General features: G+C 42.9%; 1 protein-coding gene across 3 annotated transcripts in view; it reads right to left on the bottom strand.

The window, feature by feature from the left end:
• SMG6 (SMG6 nonsense mediated mRNA decay factor) overlaps positions 1 to 18,610 on the bottom strand; it is a 242,125-nt gene that overhangs the window by 95,223 nt on the left and 128,292 nt on the right. For all 3 annotated transcript variants that reach the window (XM_006768100.2, XM_015566788.1, XM_015566789.1), the window contains one exon: positions 9,306 to 9,507. In XM_006768100.2, coding sequence (XP_006768163.1) covers positions 9,306 to 9,507 — 202 coding nt within the window. The remainder of the gene's footprint in view (positions 1 to 9,305; positions 9,508 to 18,610) is intronic.

Raw genomic sequence — 18,610 nt, forward strand, 5'->3', positions numbered from 1 at the left:
AAGCCCCGGTCTGTAAGTACACTGGGAACGTTTTCTTAACCAGGCTAACCAACGGGGCAGGATTTGGCTTTAAGAAAGTAGATTCGGCTTTAAAAAGGTATATTTGGCTTTTACAAACTAAGAAACTGTATTATGTGCTTTTGATTTGCATGTTTAAAGTGTTAAAATTTTAGAAGGTAATCTTTTACAGTTTTTGCATGTTATTCTAGAATATAACCTTTATTTTTCTTAAAAAAAGAAGTTCAAAAGTTATTCACAAATAGCTTTACAGATCATTAAGAAATAAATGAATGAGCATTCCAATGGTGAAATGACAAAGAACATAAGGCAATTTAATATAATTATATGTAAAAATACATATAACTTTTAAAAAATCAACCCAATTAGTAATCAAAGAATGAAAAGAAGAACAGCAAAATGCCATTTTTGCACATCTCTAGCAAAGTTACAAAAATATTAAACCATTCAGGGTTGGTGAAAATGCTAGTACACAGACACTCGTTTTCTGCAATTTTAACGGTTATAACTTTTTTTGGAGGGCAATTCAGCATTATCTATCAAAAGACTTAAAAGTCTGCATACTCTCTTTGACCTATTAATTCCACTTAGAAAATTTATTTTATGAACTAATATGTAAAGATTTCTGTATAAGTTCTTTTGAGATGGCATCATTTATAAAACTGAAGAATCATTAACTTCCTAAAATGTCTAATGATTGGGGACTAAACAAATATTTTGTTATGTCCAAAGAAGTTGATATAATGCTGCCATTACACTTCATGTTGTAAGTGAACATGGATACATTCAGGATATATTTATTGCTAAGTGAATAAAGTAGATTACAAAACAGTATATACAATTTGATTCTATTTCTGTTAAAAAGCAAAAAATTTCATATTTGTCCATCTGTCTGTCCACCTATCCAACCATTATACAAGGATCCAGGATCTTTTTGTAAAAAATATTTTTTATTGATTTTTTTACAGAGAGGAAGGGAGAGGGATAGAGAGTCAGAAACATCGATGAGAAAGAAACATGGATCAGCTGCCTCCTGCACACCCCCTACTGGGGATGTGCCCACAACCAAGGTACATGCCCTTGACTGGAATCGAACCTGGGACCTTTCAGTCCGCAGGCCAACGCTCTATCCACTGAGCCAAACCAGTTAGGGCAGGATCAAAAATTTTTTATTTTCCTTATTGCTAACCTTGATTTCTCTAGTATTTATAAAATGAATACCTATTTTATAATACAAAGGTTATTTTTATAATTAACTATAAAAAGCACAGACTTCTGAGGTAGCTCTACTTCCAATATCCTAAGTGAAGTGATCAAACTGATTACACAGAGTGTATCCCCATACTCCATGATCCCTCCTTTGTCTACTATTCACTGCTATGGCTGTTATTTAGAAAAGTGTCTGATGCACAGCAGTCAGTCAATATCGATTAAATGGGAAAATGCCATCCATCTGCTATCAACATAAAGAATTACTGCCAGATGGATAGATAGCTAGAAGGAGGTCATTAAGAGCCAATTCACAGCTTCCCTTCTTAAGAAAGCAACTTTTTTTTTAAAATATATTTTATTGATTTCTTACAGAGAGGAAGGGAGAGAGACAGAGAGCCAGAAACATCGATGAGAGAGAAACACCGATCAGCTGCCTCCTGCACATCTCCCACTGGGGATGTGCCCGCAACCGAGGCACATGCCCCTGACCGGAACCGAACCCGGGACCCTCCAGTCCGCAAGCCGACGCTCCATCCACTGAGCCAAACCGGTTTCGGCAAGAAAGCAACTTTTTAAAAAACTTTCTTTTGTTTGATGTTAGTTTGTAAACATGGAATTGATTTTTGTATACTGACTTTATATCCAGTAACTATGTTGTTTTTTTTAAATAATTTTATTGATTTTTTACAGAGAGGAAGAGAGAGGGATAGAGAGTTAGAAACATCGATGCGACAGAAGCATCGATCAGCTGCCTCCTGCACACCCCCTACTGGGGATGTGCCTGCAACCAAGGTACGTGTCCTTGACCGAAATCGAACCTGGGACCCTTCAGTCCCCAGGCCGACGCTCTATCCAGTGAGCCAAACCAGCTAGGGCTCCAGCAACTATGTTAAGTGCACTTATTAATTCTAATGATTTATCCTTATTTTCTTTTGGATTTTCTAAGCATGTACCACATTATTTGCAAATAAAGATAGCTTTACTTTTTTCTTTTTCAATCATCTTTTTAATACTTCATTTCTTTTTTTATCTTACTGTACTGGCTAGGACCTCCAACATAAACTGAATGGAACTGGTAATTAATCACCTTTGTCTCATTCAATTTCTTTTTGTTTTGTTGTTAATCCTTACCCGAGGATATTTTCCCATTGATCTCTAGAGAGAATAGAAGGGAGAGGGAGAGACTGAGAGAAACATCGATGTGATGGGTGCGCCTCTGACCAGAGACAGGGATCGAGCCTGCAACTGATGTACATTCTTGACCAGAATCAAACTTGGGACCCTTCATCCCTGACCTTTCAGTCCAAGGGCTGACACTATCCACTGAGCCAAACTGGCCAGGGCTCATTCTATTTCTTTACCTGCTTGGTGATTATACCATTGCTCACTTTGTGATGAGTCTTCATTGTCTGCATTTTCATATTTTTATTTCATAATTAAAAAGGTTAAAAGAAAAAGAAAGCTGCAGGAGAAGTAAACAATGAAAAGCCTGGCAAAATTCTCCAGTTTGAAGGGTGTATTAGTTTCATACTGCTGCTATAATAAATTACCACACATTTAATGACTTAAAACAATATAATTTATTATTTTGCAGTTCTGGAAGTCAGAATTCCTAAAACCAAGGTGTTGACAAGACTGTGTTCTTTTTGGAGGCTCTATGGGAGAATGTATATCCTTGCCTTTTCTAGCATCTAGAGGCCACCTGCATTCCTTGGCTCACGATCCCTTTCTCCATCTTCAAGGCCAGCAGCATACCATCTCCAAATCTCTTTGTGTGACCTCTGGTTCTATCATCACATCTCCTTTTTCTGACTCAGACACCCCTACCTCCTCATAAGGACCCTTATGATTACACCCGGATAACCTAGGATCATTTTCCAATCTCAAGAGCTTTAATTTAATCTCACACACAAGGCCCTTTTGCCTTGTAAGGTTACATTTAACAGGTTTCAGGGATTAAAACGTGGGTCACCTTTGGTTTACCTACTACAAAGTCTGCCTACCACAAAGTGCGAGGACACGGGGCAGATGCAGAACACTACTTGGAAGTTTTTTCACTGCTACAAAGTAGTACCACTCATAATCAACAGTTCAAAGAGGTCCAAAGGAAGTGGCTAGAGAGCAGAATTTCTTCTTGATATGAGAGGCCACAGCTCTAGGAAGGAGGTCAGAAATTGCCATATCATTTATGTGAAACAAAGGCTGCACAAGGGAAACTAGCTCTGGTATAGTAGCTCTACTATATATAAAACAGGAAATGTAGAAAATAAATTCATTTATTGAGATGCACACCACCTGGCTTCCTTCTCACTCCCTTTAGGGTGGTGACAACAAACAATATGCCCAAAATGTCATTTAATAAATAAATAAGCAGATAAGCTAGTGCTTCCAAAAGTTGGATAATTTAAGCCTCATTTAACCTCAAATACACATTTTAATTTACTTTATTTTAGGTTAGAGAGTGGAGTCACTGAAAGTCAGATACTCTAAACTTATTTTTTTTAATATATTTTTTATTGGTTTCAGAGAGGAAGGGAGAGGGAGAGATAGATAGAAACATCAATGATGAGAAAGAATCATCGGTCAGCTGCCTCTTGCACACCCCACATTGGGGATCAAGCCCACAACCCTGGCATGTGCCCTGACGGGGAATCGAACTGTGACCTATTGGTTCATAGGCCAACACTCAACCACTGAGCCACAGCGGCATAGCACAACTACATATATTTTTAATGAAAAAGTTTCCTGGGATTCCACATCCAGACAGAAAGCAAAGATGACTGTAAGGATGATTGGGATGGGATGTGAGACTTACAACTGACCTTACAATGTAAAATAATTTATTCTCTATCAAGCCAAAGAGTGGCCCCAGCATTAGCTTGTTGGGAAGTTCTTCACTTACTTCTTGGTCAGACAATAATATGGAGAGAAACAAAGAATATCACAGAAGATTAATCTAGCTGAGGATGCTAAAATGAGTAATGCTTATCCCCACTTATAAAATAAATGCTTTGGTATCCATTAAGTAACTAGAGCTTTAGAGCCTAAGGAAAGATGGGCCTGTTGCTAAATAGATCCTTGTTTAGTATCGCCTATAGCTATACAGTCACATGCATATTTTTTGATGATGATAATTAAGCTTTTTTTATATTAAGGCACAACATGAACTCAACATCTTTCTCCTAAAACAGTTCGTTTTTTAATCACTTTTCCTATCTGCCTATAGCAGCAGTTCTCAACCTGTGGGTCGCGACCCCTTTGGGGGTTGAACAACCCTTTCACAGGGGTTGCCTAAGACCATCAGAAAACACATATATAATTACATATTGTTTTTGTGATTAATCACTATGCTTTAATTATGTTCAATTTGTAACAATGAAATTGGCGGTCACCACAACATGAGGAACTGTATTAAAGGGTTGCGGCATTAGGAAGGTTGAGAACCACTGACATATAGGGTTGTTGGGGTTTCAATGAGAAATGCATGTAAATAGGTTAGCACTGTGCCTAGACCATGATTAGTGATTGCAACAGCTTAACTTTATTATTATTACTAGAGACCCAATGCACAAAATTCGTGCAAGAGTAGGCCTTCCTTCCCCCAGCTGCCAGCACCGGCTTCCCTATGGCCCCTGGGACCCGGGCTTCCCTTTGGCTAATGGCAGGTGCCTGGGACCCGGGCTTCCCTCGCACCCTGGCTTCGTCCGGAAGGTTGTCCAGAAGGACGTCCAGTCTAATTAGCATATTATGCTTTTATTACTATAGGTGGTTTGATTACTTTTCAATCACTTAAGCGCTACTAGTATAATATGGCAGGAAGGACAAGAGTTTTACTTGTTTTGTTTTCAGGATGGCTATTTATTACTTCTTTTAAAACTTGTTATTATGGACAACTCATACATATACAAAAGTAGAATATAATGATATCATGTACTCAGATTTAGTAATAATGATCAATATGTTATCAATAATAATGATTGATATTTAGTAATAATATGACCTTTTTTCATTAATATTCCTATCTAGCCCCCTCCACAGATTGTTCTGAAGCAAATCCCAGACATCAAATCATTCATCAAAACATGAAGTTTTAAAGTGATACCAATAAGGGTTCTAATCTAGATTTCCTTACTAGCCATATGACCTTGAATGTGCTACTTAACCTCTGGAATTGGGTGCCTAGCAGCCACTCAATGAATTTAAGATCACTTTCTTCCCCCTAGTTGGCTCTAATTGGTTTCAAATCTGCAATGTGATGTTTCTCTCAAAATGTAACCAGCTCCACTCTATTGCTTTTCGACTAATATGTACTCCTTTCCTTACTTCTAGATAATCCCAATAGCAACCTGTTTTCTCACTGCTTGCTTATCTCATATCTGGGTTTTCTACTAAGATTTTCTTATTTTAGGCAGAACACTAATCCTTAAAGGTGCTTAGTAAATCAAAAAGATTAAGAGTGAAGCAAGTTTGGAAGAGACTGCAAAAGCTATCCTTCTCACAATGTATGCTATATTAAAAACCTCCAAGAAGTCTTGTAGCAATGGGTCCTGTTTAACACTGCTGTACCCTAACTTACAGGGTCATTCATCCAACAATTAAGAACTTACAAAACTGGAGTGCCATAGAACATGTTTGGAAATACAACAACATGTTAATGCCAAATCAGTACTCCTTAAGCAAAGTCTTGAGATACTATAAGCTCAACAAAATTTCAAGAGTTCATCCTTAATTATAGGTTCAAATTAACTTATGTTGCTTCTCATATGGTTGTATTTGCCACAAACTGCCTCCCAAACTAGGAGGATCTCTGCCTTATACATACGGATCTTTCATTTTGTATGTGTAAGACAGTGTAATGTAGGCATGTTCAGTAATTATCTGTTGAATGAGCATCAAGGCCAGACCAAACTTGTGATTAATTTTGACCAGCAATGACATTGCCCATGTTGCTGTTACTGAAGAGTCCTTGAGATATTTTACATTTCTTGGGAGTGAACACAAGAAGCTGGAGAAAATGTCTACCATTTTCAGATTTTTAAAAGGTCAAGTTCCTAAGGACTCTCTCTGACACATCTATACTAATCTTCCAGAAGAGGCATGGAGATAATCCATGAGTTCATCATTCTCCTCTTCTCTTGAGCTTCAGTCACCTCTTTAAAAAAAAAAATGAAGGTACTAGCACTTATTTGGTAGGCTTATTGTGAGGACTTAATGAAATACCTAGGCCAGGGGCTGATACACACTAGATATTCAAGAGATGTTATTTTTTTCCAGCCATGAAGAAAAAAGCAGAATGAAAGAAAAAGAAAGGTGGGTAACATCTTATATTGAGTAACTAGGGAAGACCTCTCTAACAAGGTGGCATTTAAAAGGGAGTAAGAGAGCCACACAGCTATGTGGGGACAGAGTGTTTGTCCCAGGTTAAGAGGAAAGCAAGTGCAAAGATTCTTAGGCATCTTTGAGGAACAGCAGGGATGCAAATGTGACTATAGTATGTTGGGTATGCGGAGCAGTAGGAGCTGAGGTCAGATAGTTAAGAGGGTGTAGGTAGCGTCAAATCATTGAGGGCATTGTAGGCTGCCGTTAAAACTTTGGCTTTTATTCTAAGTGAGAGGAACAGCCATCAGAAGGTTTTAAACAGAGACGTGACATGATCTTATTCATGTTTCAAAAAGATCATTCCAGCTGCTGAGCTGAAAACTGACTGGGGAGTAAGAGGAGGGATGAACTAGAGAAACCAGTTAGAAGGCATTTTGATGAATTAACTAGAGTGAGTAGTGGTAAGAACGAGCTGTAGCTGCATTTATTTTGAAAGTGAAGAGGCATGAATTGCTGATGGATTAGTTATGGAGGTGTGAGAAAGAGAGAGGAACCAAGAATAACCCCAAGAATTTTCATATGAGCAACTCAAAAGTCGAAGTTGCCATTTACCAAGATGCGAAGACTCTAAAGAAAGATCAGGTTTGGGAAAGAAAAATTCAGGAGTCTGGATTTGGAGATGTTATATTTGACATGCCTATTTCACAATCCCTAAAGCAGAGATCGACCTTAGTCTCAATGAGTGACAACTGCTGGCAATCACTACTACAGGTAGAGGGCATGAACAGCTGGCTCTGTGTTCTTCTCTGGTTAGATCATATACTTATCACAAATATATCGTATTATATCATATCATATTATATACTATCTTATATACATGTATCATACACTAACACGGGGAGAGCTGATGAGAACATAGAGCTTAGGAAGTCTGATGCTAATTAGGACTCCTTCTTGTTCTGCACTAAAATATAGCTAACTCAAGAGCTAACCCTCAAAAGCATCCTTGAAGTCAAGACCACCTTGTGATCACATAAGAATAGTACCAGGATCCCCTGACTCAAGCCAGGGTTTTCCAGTTTCTCTTCTAACTGAACATCTTTTACAAAGTGTAAACATTGTGTAAGCTGTCCTCAGTCTCACGTACTACAACTCCCTATTCTTATTCCCTTCTGAAACTAGAAGAGCAAGATTTCATTCCAACTTTTCATTGGAAAAGCATAAAATAAATATTTTTTTTTGCTTTCACATTCCCAAAATCTACTAGCCATTAAATGCATCCAAAGAATATGGACTTTTGGTATGCCAATGTCTAGAACTTTTATCTACTTACAGAAATTTAACCAAAGGGAATATATATAAAAAATTCTGCTATAAGGAATTACTTCACTATTGATAGTGCAAAAATTGGGAACAATCCTTTGGTTCAATGAAGCAAAAATGGGTTAAAGAAATAATTGGCATATAAAAGAATATTAAGGGATTATATAAATGATTCCATATAAAAATACATTAAAAATATTAAGTAAAAAAAAAAAGATTACAAATAGTACGTATAATATGACTCCCAGTTTTATTTTTAAAAAAGTGTATGTGTATATTATTAGTCAAATATGATTATGTATGATCAGGAAAAATAACAGTGATGTAACCTCTGGGTAGAGGGGTTGTAAATAAATGTTCTTTTTACTTGTCTACAAGGAACTTATACTGTTTTTTTTTTTACTAAGAACAACTTTAAAATTTTTTATATTCAATATAAAATATCTTATATTTGTAATATCTTATATTTGTAATTTATATTCAATATAAAATATCTTATATTTGTCTGGAATTTAGTTTTTACTGTCTTAAAAAAAAATCTACCCACATCTCTATACATACTTCATCTAAGTCAAAAGACTTTTTTCTGAGGAGCCATGTGTGGACTCTTCCCCAAAGGCCTCTCTCCCAGGAAACAATGCTAACAACTCCACAGAGGGCTCAGTCACAGGATTCTCCTGCACAGCACAGGAGACTCTGCTCCTAGGGTCGGTGGGTGCTACTTCCCCAGTCTAGCAACTATTACACGGGAATGTAAAGCAAGATGTACTGCCTTACTCTCTGCACCTGGCCAAAGACACAACTGTTAAACAGAGACTAAGTTCCACAGTCCCCACCAGGGCAACAGCAATGGACTTTGTTTTCTATAAACAGACAGACAAGAAAAAAGTTCAGGTTAAATCAGTCCTCAGAGGAAGAAAAATAGAAACCAGGCAACGAATGGGGAATGCTTCATATTCCTAAAAGTTTTTTTTGTAAGTTAACACATGGTGTCTGCTTCTCTCTAGTCACCTATTTATCACTCCCCTCCTTAGAAAAGGGAAAAAGCCCTGGCTGTTTTCCTAGTGCAGAGTTTTGTGGCTGGGGGGAAGGAGGAGGGGGGAGGAAGGAGGGTGCTTTAAGCATGATGCAAACCATTTGGAGTTGAGTGAGAGCACTGCCAACACAAGCTGGACTATTTAAACAAGTGAGGAAACGATCGTATATACAACATGCCAGCAAGCACACACACACACCAAAGGAAGTCGAGAGGGCTTTTTTTTTTTCAGGACACAGAGCTGGATGTCAGCGGCTAAAAGGTCGATATTTTCCCTTAACACCCTTCTCAATGACTTAATCATGTTCCGTTTGCACAGAAAACTTCCCAAGAATAAAAAAGTCTGGAGAATTAAGAGGAAGGGTGAATGGGGAGTGATGTTTGGCCTGGGGCTGACCTTATCCGAGGTTTTCTCCACGTAGCAGGGATCCTGAGGGGCAGCCAGCAAGGGGACAAAGCCCGAGAGAAGCCGATCCTCTTCCAGAATAAGAAGGGTGAGGTCATCGTCCGGGTCCTTGTACAGTGGCACCTCAGACTGATTCACCGCAGTCAATATGTTACAGAAATCAGCCAGCATCGACCACACATCCACAGCAACCCTGTGAGAAATAAGGTAAGAAAAGAAGAGCAGCTCTAAAGAGGGACCAGTTCAAGTATTCTAAGCACTTGTGAATAGGGAAGTACCTATGGCAAATGTTGTCTATGGCTGGCATCCGCCAGAAAATCTTACCCCAAAAACTAGGATACAAAATTGCACCCTTGGCAGCAATCTGGTGAATGTATGTCCATCCGTATAAAGTTAAAATTGATTAGGGGGAGTTTTTAATACTAACCAGAGAGAGAGAGAAGAATTTAGAGAATCAGTTGCCTAATGCAGGTCCTGTCACCTTTCCAGACAGTGTGCCTAAGACACTTACTCAAACACTCTGGACACCCAGTGCCTGAGGCAGCTCCCAGAATTCCCCCACTCCTGTCCAGCCAAGTATATGCCATACAGACAGCTACAGAGCGCCAATCTTCCCTCCTCTTGCACAGCCAGAGGGGCTAGTCACACCAGGGAAGTCATGTGTTTGTGGGCTTTTTCCCGTCTTATAATGCTTTAGAAATCTCTTCCTATATATAAGCAGAAAAACAATTAAATACACATCCAACAAAAACCTCATTCCTGGCCTGCCACGCTTCCCATTCATTTCAGCAGCTGAACCGTATCAGCACTATCTTGGCCATCCTATTCCCTCTCCTTTCTTTCGATTGTAGAAAATTAGACATAGGGTAATCAACATTATGGTTTGCCTGGAACTATCCTAGTGTTAGCTTTTAAAGCCCCACACTCCCAGAAACACCTCAGTCCTGGGCAGACTGGAATGGATGGTCATCCTAATTGCATATCATCAGGTCCTGGCTGAACCTGAGAATAAATCTTGAAAATGCAAAATCTGGTTCTCCCCTGTTCAAACTCCAGGGCAGAATTATAAAAAGGTTCAATTCTCTGTCACCATCAACTGCCAAAAATCTCCTGTGGTTCAGGTTCCTCTTTTGATGGGAGCTAAGGATCCTTACAACTTTCTTTTGACAAGCCCAAGACAAGCTTAAATAGTCAAAATGGCCAGATCCAGGGCCTGCCAAGTCCACAGACTTAGGTTTCTTCCCCAGAGGACAACCTAACCAGGGAGGCTGGAAGAGGCAAGTACCCTATGGATGCTAAATTGTACTCCAAAAGGAGTGAGACCCGTAAAAGAATTACAAAGAAAAAGCTTTACAATTTGGTTCAAGAGGTGAAGTGACAAGAGGCAAGAAGCAAAGAGAGGTATATGAATGAGATACACCCTGGAATCTTCCCAGACGAGTTACTGCGCATGAGCCAAATCTGCTAAGGAGGGGCTTCAGACCTAAGCAAGTTGTTGCTCCTGGAGGCTAGGAACTTGGGGGGATGGCAGAAAGGAGGGCATTCAAGGGACATGCTATTGAAGGCGAAGCTGGAAGAGAAAATGGAGCAGAGGTGTGGGGACTCCCTGACTGGATCCAGGTGGAAGGAGCCTGCACTGGTTTATTTACTGTAATCACTGCACTAGGAAAAGGCAATGAAATGAAACATCTTGTTTTCAAGAGTGTCCTGGGAACCAGGCGGAACACAGCCCCATTAATCACACAACGGCACATAATCAACACACGTGTACAGCAGAAGTAACTCGCTTCACAGGCTTTGCCCAGGAAAAAGAACGTGTTTGGGAAGAATCACCGGAGGGGCAAGGGTTTTTTAAAGCCTCCCTCTGCACAGACACCAACAACCAGACTCATTCACAAAGCTCCATCTTTTGGCTCAGCTGGGTTTGGCTGTCAGAAATGTTTAAATATGGAAAAAAATAAACAGTTGCAACACGTTTCTGTGCAGAGATCTGCCTGAGCCCCTTTGTGATGTAATGGGAAACGCGCATTCAGGCTACCAGCTGTAGAATAAACAGAACTTCGAGGGTTAAAAGGAACTGAACTTTCCACGACCCCATCTGCAGAGAAGAAAATAATAAGAGGAATGATACACTGCCCCACAGCTCTGATAGTTTATCCTCCAGTCCCGGCTGCAGAGACAAGCACCGGATGTGATAGGGCTGCTCAGGGCCGCCTCCGAGGTTAGCGCTGCCCATGGGAGACGCACAGGGAGGCTCTTCCAGCTCCCCGCTTCCTCCCCCAGTGCCCTGCTGGCCACTTGAGCCCACTGCCTGAGTCTGATCCCACAGCGCTGGTGAGCTCTGGCCAACAGGCACTGCTCGGCTGCAGAGCAGCAATTTGGAAAATAAACAGGAAAGACGACAGTGAGAAGGAAGAAGGTGAAAAGTCTCCCAGCTGAATTCTTGGCTTGGGGGCCTTGGTTGGTGCTGTGCAGGTCAAGGCTGCTTCAGGATGTAGTTGGGGGTGGGAGGTGTGGGCAGCAGCATCCCCAGCCAGGGAGAGGCAGCAGAAAATTACCCATGGCTGCCACAGTGGGAGGCCCCACATCCCTCTCTTATCCTCTTACCCCTACCATCTTGGATGCAAGAGAAGAAATATGTGATACCATGTGGTTCTCATTACCATGCTCCCCGGTCCCCTACGGCTCAGATAAACCAAAACTGACTCCTCCCAGAGATTGTTGGCCACCACAAGGGACCCCTGCCCACATCTGCCCTCTGCCCATTACTACCCACCCACCTTGTGCCAAAATCTTAAGACTCCCTGCAAAAATGAAGTGGATGAGAGCTCCTACCACAGTGTTGATGTGTAAGACAGCAGCTGGTGCCAGAAGACATAGGGTGTGTCCTGAGTCCCCAACTCAGAAATATAAAGTGGCACCATAGACAAGAACACAACTAACTAGGCACCCATGGGCCATATGGTGACTCTCCACAGAGGGCAGGGAAGAGGGGAGTGTTAGGAAACTAACACTCAAAGGAAGAGGTGAGATGCCTAAACCCCAAAGTTAAGATATTTGCAAAAGGATGAGGTAATTCCTGGAACCTGGGGAATATCATCACCTCAGCTTACCCCAATCAGGCCTCCGGGCTGAGAGGGCAGTTTCGTGGGTGAACACAGGGTTTCCTGAGTAGAAGGGGAAAAGCTTAGCTTTTTCCTGCTCTAGTTCCTTATCCCAGTTAGGAGTGCCTTCCAACCTTCACTCCACAGCAGCCCTTGGAGTCTAAGGATTCAAGGTTGGCCTGGGCTGAGTAGCCCAAAGTAAAATTCTGGTGGCTCTGAGGAGCTTTAAACAGCTCCCAATCTTTTAGAAATGCTTTGGAAATGACACATCAAAAGGTTTTCCAGTCAATTGCAAACCAACTTGGTTCTAAATGAACCCTCTAGAGTGCTATGGGCTCAGGCAAGTCCCTCTGGCTTGTTCTGGTCCCCAGTCATATTTTGGGGAAGCTCCCAGAGCCCACAAAATCCCACTAAAGCTAGGGTGCATTCTTCACCTAGCAGACACAAAGCAGACAGAGAGTATGAAACTGAGTCCAATGAGTCCGTTTATGGCTCTCAGAATGGTGGCAAGGGAGCCTCTCAGCAGCTGTGATGTGATTAGTGAGCAGGGATCAGCAGCTGTAGGGTGACCCAGTGGCCCAACCCCACAGAACACACCACACACCAGGAAAGCAGACCCCGGGCTGGACACCAGATCCTATAGCTTGGGACAGACCAGCAGTGGCTAGTTAGAGGTATGCACTCAGGACCAAGGCTCACTCACTTCTCCACAGACATGCATTCACTTACTCCACCAGGAAAGGAAAAAAATAAGAGTTAATTTACTTTTTATTGCCCCAGAATTCCAAGGTTTAATGTAGCTGTCAGTTTGAGTGCAGTGCAGCTGCTGGCCGATACAATGCAGCCCAGGCCAGCCCAGGTGACTGGGGAAACACATTTCACAGAAATGAACCAACACACACTCTTGGCTGGTTGTTTGGGGGATATTGGCTTAGGGAATCAGATTAACCCTTCAGGCTGGAGTTAGTTTTGCAAACAACATAAGAAAAGTAGCTTCAGTCCAAGGAACGGAGAAGCCCTGGTCTCAGGTGGACCAGCGGATTTCTGTGTTTCTACAATTTTGGCGTTTTCTCATGTAAGATGTTATTCGACTACAACATGCTCTGAAAGATGAAGGCATGAGATATGTGAGGGAAGTTATACCACAACAATCTATCTCCTTCCTAGAACTCAGAACAAAAGGCAGCTCTGCCAGCTTTATAGGGAAGAGGTCGGGTGGGACCTTTTCTGCAAGCTCCATACAGGGCGTGACTGAGGGGGCAGACAGTGTGGAGAGTGGAGTACTAAGGCCTAACCAAGGCTCAGGCCATCCTCTGGCAAGTCTAAGGAAGACTGAGCCCTCACACACCCCTTCTTTTTTTTTTTTTTACTGGGGGAACAGGCTGACTGGTGATTAATATCAAGTACAATGACCCCATGTTACAAGCCTGCAGGGGCCTGTGGAGGTGGCCATTTCCTGTGTAATACCAGCTTGTTTAAACACTAACATTCAAACTCCACAGCTGCAGAACAAACCCGGAAAGAGTTGAGTGAGAAGAAGCCCTGCATTGTGTTTCGGAGCTATGGAAGATCAGAGAAGTAGTACAGATGGCAAATGAGTTGGGTCTTTTGGTTCCTGGGGTGAGGAGCTCTGGAAATATAGACAAGATGGCATGGAAACTAGGCACAAGGATGCTGAAAAAGAGAAAGCCCATGGACTATAGACACAAAGGGGAAAGACAAAAGGCCATAGCAAGAGAAATGCTCTTAAGATATGCAATACGCCCTAGCTGGTTTGGCACAATGTCGGCCTGTGGACTGAAGGGTCCCAGGTTCGATTCTGGTCAAGGGCATATGCCTGGTTGTGGGCTCGATCCCCAGTAGGAGGCGTGCAGGAGGCAGTCAATCAATGATTCTCTCTCATTATTGATGTTTCTATCTCTCTCTCCCTCTCTTCCTCTCTGAATCAATAAAAATATATATATTTTAAAAAGATATGCAATATCATCTTCTAAAACCTGTTTGCCTATGGAGCATTATACTCTAGCCCAGCGGTCAGCAACCTTTCGGACCTCATGGACCACCAGTGGTCCGCCAACCACCGGTCTAGCCCACAGCTCTCCACATAGGGTTCAATGGCCAACATAAGACCATGGTAGCCCTGGAGGACTTTTGGCCCAAATGGAGAAAACTGCAGGAGATGAGCAACTAATAGCAAAGTGAACCTGAATCCAATAAGTCAACCTGGGCCCTTGGGAGAGTGCCCAACTTAAATTAATTTTGCCCAATATGGCAAGTCAAATTCTGAAGCTCAGACACCCCACACTCCTCCAAGAACATAAACTTCTCCATGTCCTAAGAAGTGCAGCTGGAGCCCGATGGCAAACAGGTCACAGTAACCTCATTCCAGGATTTCTCAAGTACCTCTACTATGCCTCCTTTAACCTCTATCTAGGTCAGTGCCTTATTTGATTTCAGTTCTCCCAAGCTACATTCATATGTATAGCTTCTGTCACATCACTATGGTGTGTTAAACCCATCAGCACTGTGTGTTTGGGAAAGAGCAGCTCCCAGGGGACCTCAACATCTCCACGGCATGAGTGGAGCCCTCGGCGGCCTCCCTGGTGCGGATTCTCACGGTTCCTGCCTCTCTAAATTTTAGCTGTAACCACTCCAACACGTCTTCTTAGTTTAGCACACACTGGACCCAAATAACCTCAACCCAGAGCTGGAAAGTACTCTCCCTGGGGTCAGCTGCTGTACCCTGTTGGGGTCAGACTGGAGCCTTAGGCCAACACCCCTTCCTCTCACAAGGAGTCCTGTGGGAGGAGTGGGGAGGGGATAGAGGCTCCTGCCGTGGGAGAGATCACATGTGCCCACACTCAGCACTTGGAGGAAGAGGAACCCCCTGGTGCCAGGCTGTAGTGCTGACGCCCTAACCCGGAGCCAGGGAGACTGGGTGGGGAGCCAGGGTAGCAAAGGGGCTTCCCACAGTCACCACCACTTCCTTCAGGGAAGTGCTGATGGACTATTACTTAGTGACCTCCTAAAATGCCCTTCTGGGAAGACGTATTAAGCGTCCTTGAAGGGGTGCCGATTAGATTTGGGATTAGTTTTTATTTCAGAACTGCCCTATGAGGGTGAGTGAGCTAGCTCTTTCTTAACTCAAGAATTTCTATCTCATTCTACAGGGTCAACACATGTTGGCTCCCTGAGGAAATTAGCTTACTGCATACTCCCTCTATATCCCTATATCTCCCTATGTGACAGCACCTCAGAGGGCTTCCTATAAGCCTTTTCCAGCATGCTCTGTAGACTATTCAAGACAAGCCACGGAAAAGCAGCAAGTCAAGGAATTTCTGGAGCTTTTTTTTTTTTTTTAACAGTACTCCAATCCAACAGTGTGATAAATGCATCCGAGCTACAATTAGGAAGATATATAGCATCAGAATGCTAAGGTCTGGGCAGCCTGGTGAAACGCGGGCTCTCCAGAGCCCCAGCTATGTTTCCCATTATGTAACCCTGGTCATGGGCAGACAGCCAGACTCCAAATGAAAAAGAGACTCTGGCTTGGCACTGGTTCTATTTTCCTATCCTCATTCGGGGTCAGCGCAGTGTCATACAGCTGCAGAGAAAGCTCTGGGGATTAAACCTGGGAAAGCCTCCAAGACCAGGACCTGGGTTCAAGTACCAGCTGAAAGCAATAAACCAACTGCCACAGCTGGGCTAGGTTTGGATGTTCTCAAAGTCCCCTGACTCTTTCACTTACTGAGAACTAGAGATCAAGATGAGGGAAGATTTGGCTTCAGCAGAGACTCTGAAATGAGGTAGGCTGTCCCACTGCCCTAGCCTTGCCAAAGGTCCTGGGATGCAAGAGGTCACTATGCTTAGGCTCGTGGAAGCCTGTTGCTCTGTTCCTCTCTATCACCTGACATTCACAACTTCACTCATGCTCACTTGTTGAGAGTAGCTGCCTTTCCCTTCTAGTAAGAGGCTTGGAACAGAAATGTGCCCCCTCACCACCACCCCATAAGTAGATGGCCCCTCCAAACACTGTGGTCTGTTCTAAATAGACCAAAGCAATTGACACTCTCTTACAGTGGCCCAAGGCAACTTTCCACACTCTGCTATAATCCTCTGTACCAAAACCTCCTGAGATATAAAGCCATCTTATTACAACAGGTACAAATGGGAAGTCAACCTACTTACATGCTGACCCAGCACACAAATGCTTAAGTGCTACTGTGTGGGAAGGCACAAATGGCCTTGAAATCCTGCCCTTATCACCCTAAGTGTTCCACATGTGCCTAAGTGGCTACTGACTAGGAAAAGTAGATATGACCAGAAAGAAGAGGAAGATGGACAAAAGGAGAGAACTAAGGAGACTAATAAGCTTTGGAATATCCCTAGAAATGTGGAGGACACTTCAAACTGATTCTCTAATTGTATAAGGAAAGACAGGGAACAAGATTAAATAAGGGTTCAAGTGTGTAAAAGAGAGAATTTGGGTGTGGGGGATTCTGGAGGAGAAGTAAACTAAAATGTAGGCTATCTGGCCACCTTATCAATGAGGAATTTGTCTTCGTAGAGAACAATTCAGGCAAAGACCAATAAAAGCATGCAAAGCAGAGGTGTTAAGTGGAAACCCTCCAAAATGATGATCGCACAAGGACCTTAAGAATGTCAGAGGAGTTACTATTCTGACATCTACACAACTATCTGGAGTATACCATTCCTTATGGCCTTAAAGAAAAGGCTCCACAAAATGAAAGATCAGTAGGCATAAGACACAACTTTGAAACCCAGAGAGCTACCATACCTTGCCAATCTCTCACACATATTTACTCAGTAAGTGTTAGGCAGCCATATGAGAAACTGGAAAGGAAGAAGATAAATTTATATACCACTTCTTCAGTGCTTGGATTGGAAGGCTATGAGGTAGGACTACTCTCAGTGGTGGTCAGGCCAGGTCTGCTCTGTCCAGCAGTGGCACCAACCCTCAAACCACCATGCCTTGTGGTCAGGCACCAGGACAACAATGCCCCTCCTTTATGCTTAAACTTACATTCCAGAGACAACCAGCTGCTGACCCTCCAGAGAGTGCAGAAGAGAACTCTATTCTCTACCATACTGACTTCTCTAGCCTAGAGGATTCAGCAGAGAGTAAGTGATGCCCACAAATACAGGAACTTGTTTACTGGGCAATCAGATTCAATATATTATTTGGCCAGATCTGCTCCCCCTGTGAAAAAATCTAAAAAAAAGCTAAGCAAATCTGTCAAGTATCCCAACCCTCTCTGCCTCTCTGTGGCCCAGGAGGTGAAGCCCAGCTGGGGATGGCTGTAGCTCAGGACCACGTGCCCAGCTGCTGATTGAGCCCTTGCCCAAAGATGGGCAGCAGCTTGCATAAGCCGGCAACGGGCCATTTGCTGCAGCATCCAAAGAAAAAACAGACTCAGCACCTCAAGCAAATGAGGCCCAGCACTTCCTGTGTGAGCTTTCCATTTCCTCAGCCAAACAAAAGAGGAGGGATGAAAGGAGACAGCCGCAGAAGAGAGTTAACAGGCCCGATGGCCCAGGATATGGGTAAATAGGGGTGGGATGGACCATATTTAAGGGACTTGTGGGTGTGAGGTGAGGTGACCTAGGGAAGACCCAGGCTCCAGAAACAAAGAGTCTGCCTCCCCACCCTCCACGCCACTAAAGGAAGGGAGGAACATTCTATGACCCTGTGCATGCTCAGAAGCAGTGTCTTCAGATACTTGGGAGAGCTGAGCCTTTGTCATTTTCTTCCTAAAATTGCAAATTACCTAGTTGGCATTATAGATTAATAGCCTGAGAAGTTTGAGGCTGTACATGTTAACTCTTTGGGGAACATGGCTGGGAAACAGCTGACCCCTAGCTAGCAGATCCGTCAGTTCCTCTGGGTGGCCCCAGCTGCCCAGCTCAGGGCTTAACCCTGGCTCCTGACGCCCCAGCCTAGAGTGCATTTTGAAAACCTAGGAGGGTTTACAGAAAGGATGTAAAAACACATAGAAAGATCAATAACTGAGGGTTAGAAATCTCTGCTGCAGCATTCCCTCTGTGGGTCACCTACGAGTAGAGACTCACATGGATGGCCCCAGACCAGAGAAGCACCCCACTCCCTAGAAATGCTTTCTGTAGGAGCCTAGGTCTTCACGCTGCATCCTCCAGTATTTTCCCCCTCAGAGG

Source organism: Myotis davidii, unplaced genomic scaffold (genome assembly GCF_000327345.1).
Source record: "Myotis davidii unplaced genomic scaffold, ASM32734v1 scaffold363, whole genome shotgun sequence".
NCBI lineage: Eukaryota > Metazoa > Chordata > Mammalia > Chiroptera > Vespertilionidae > Myotis > Myotis davidii.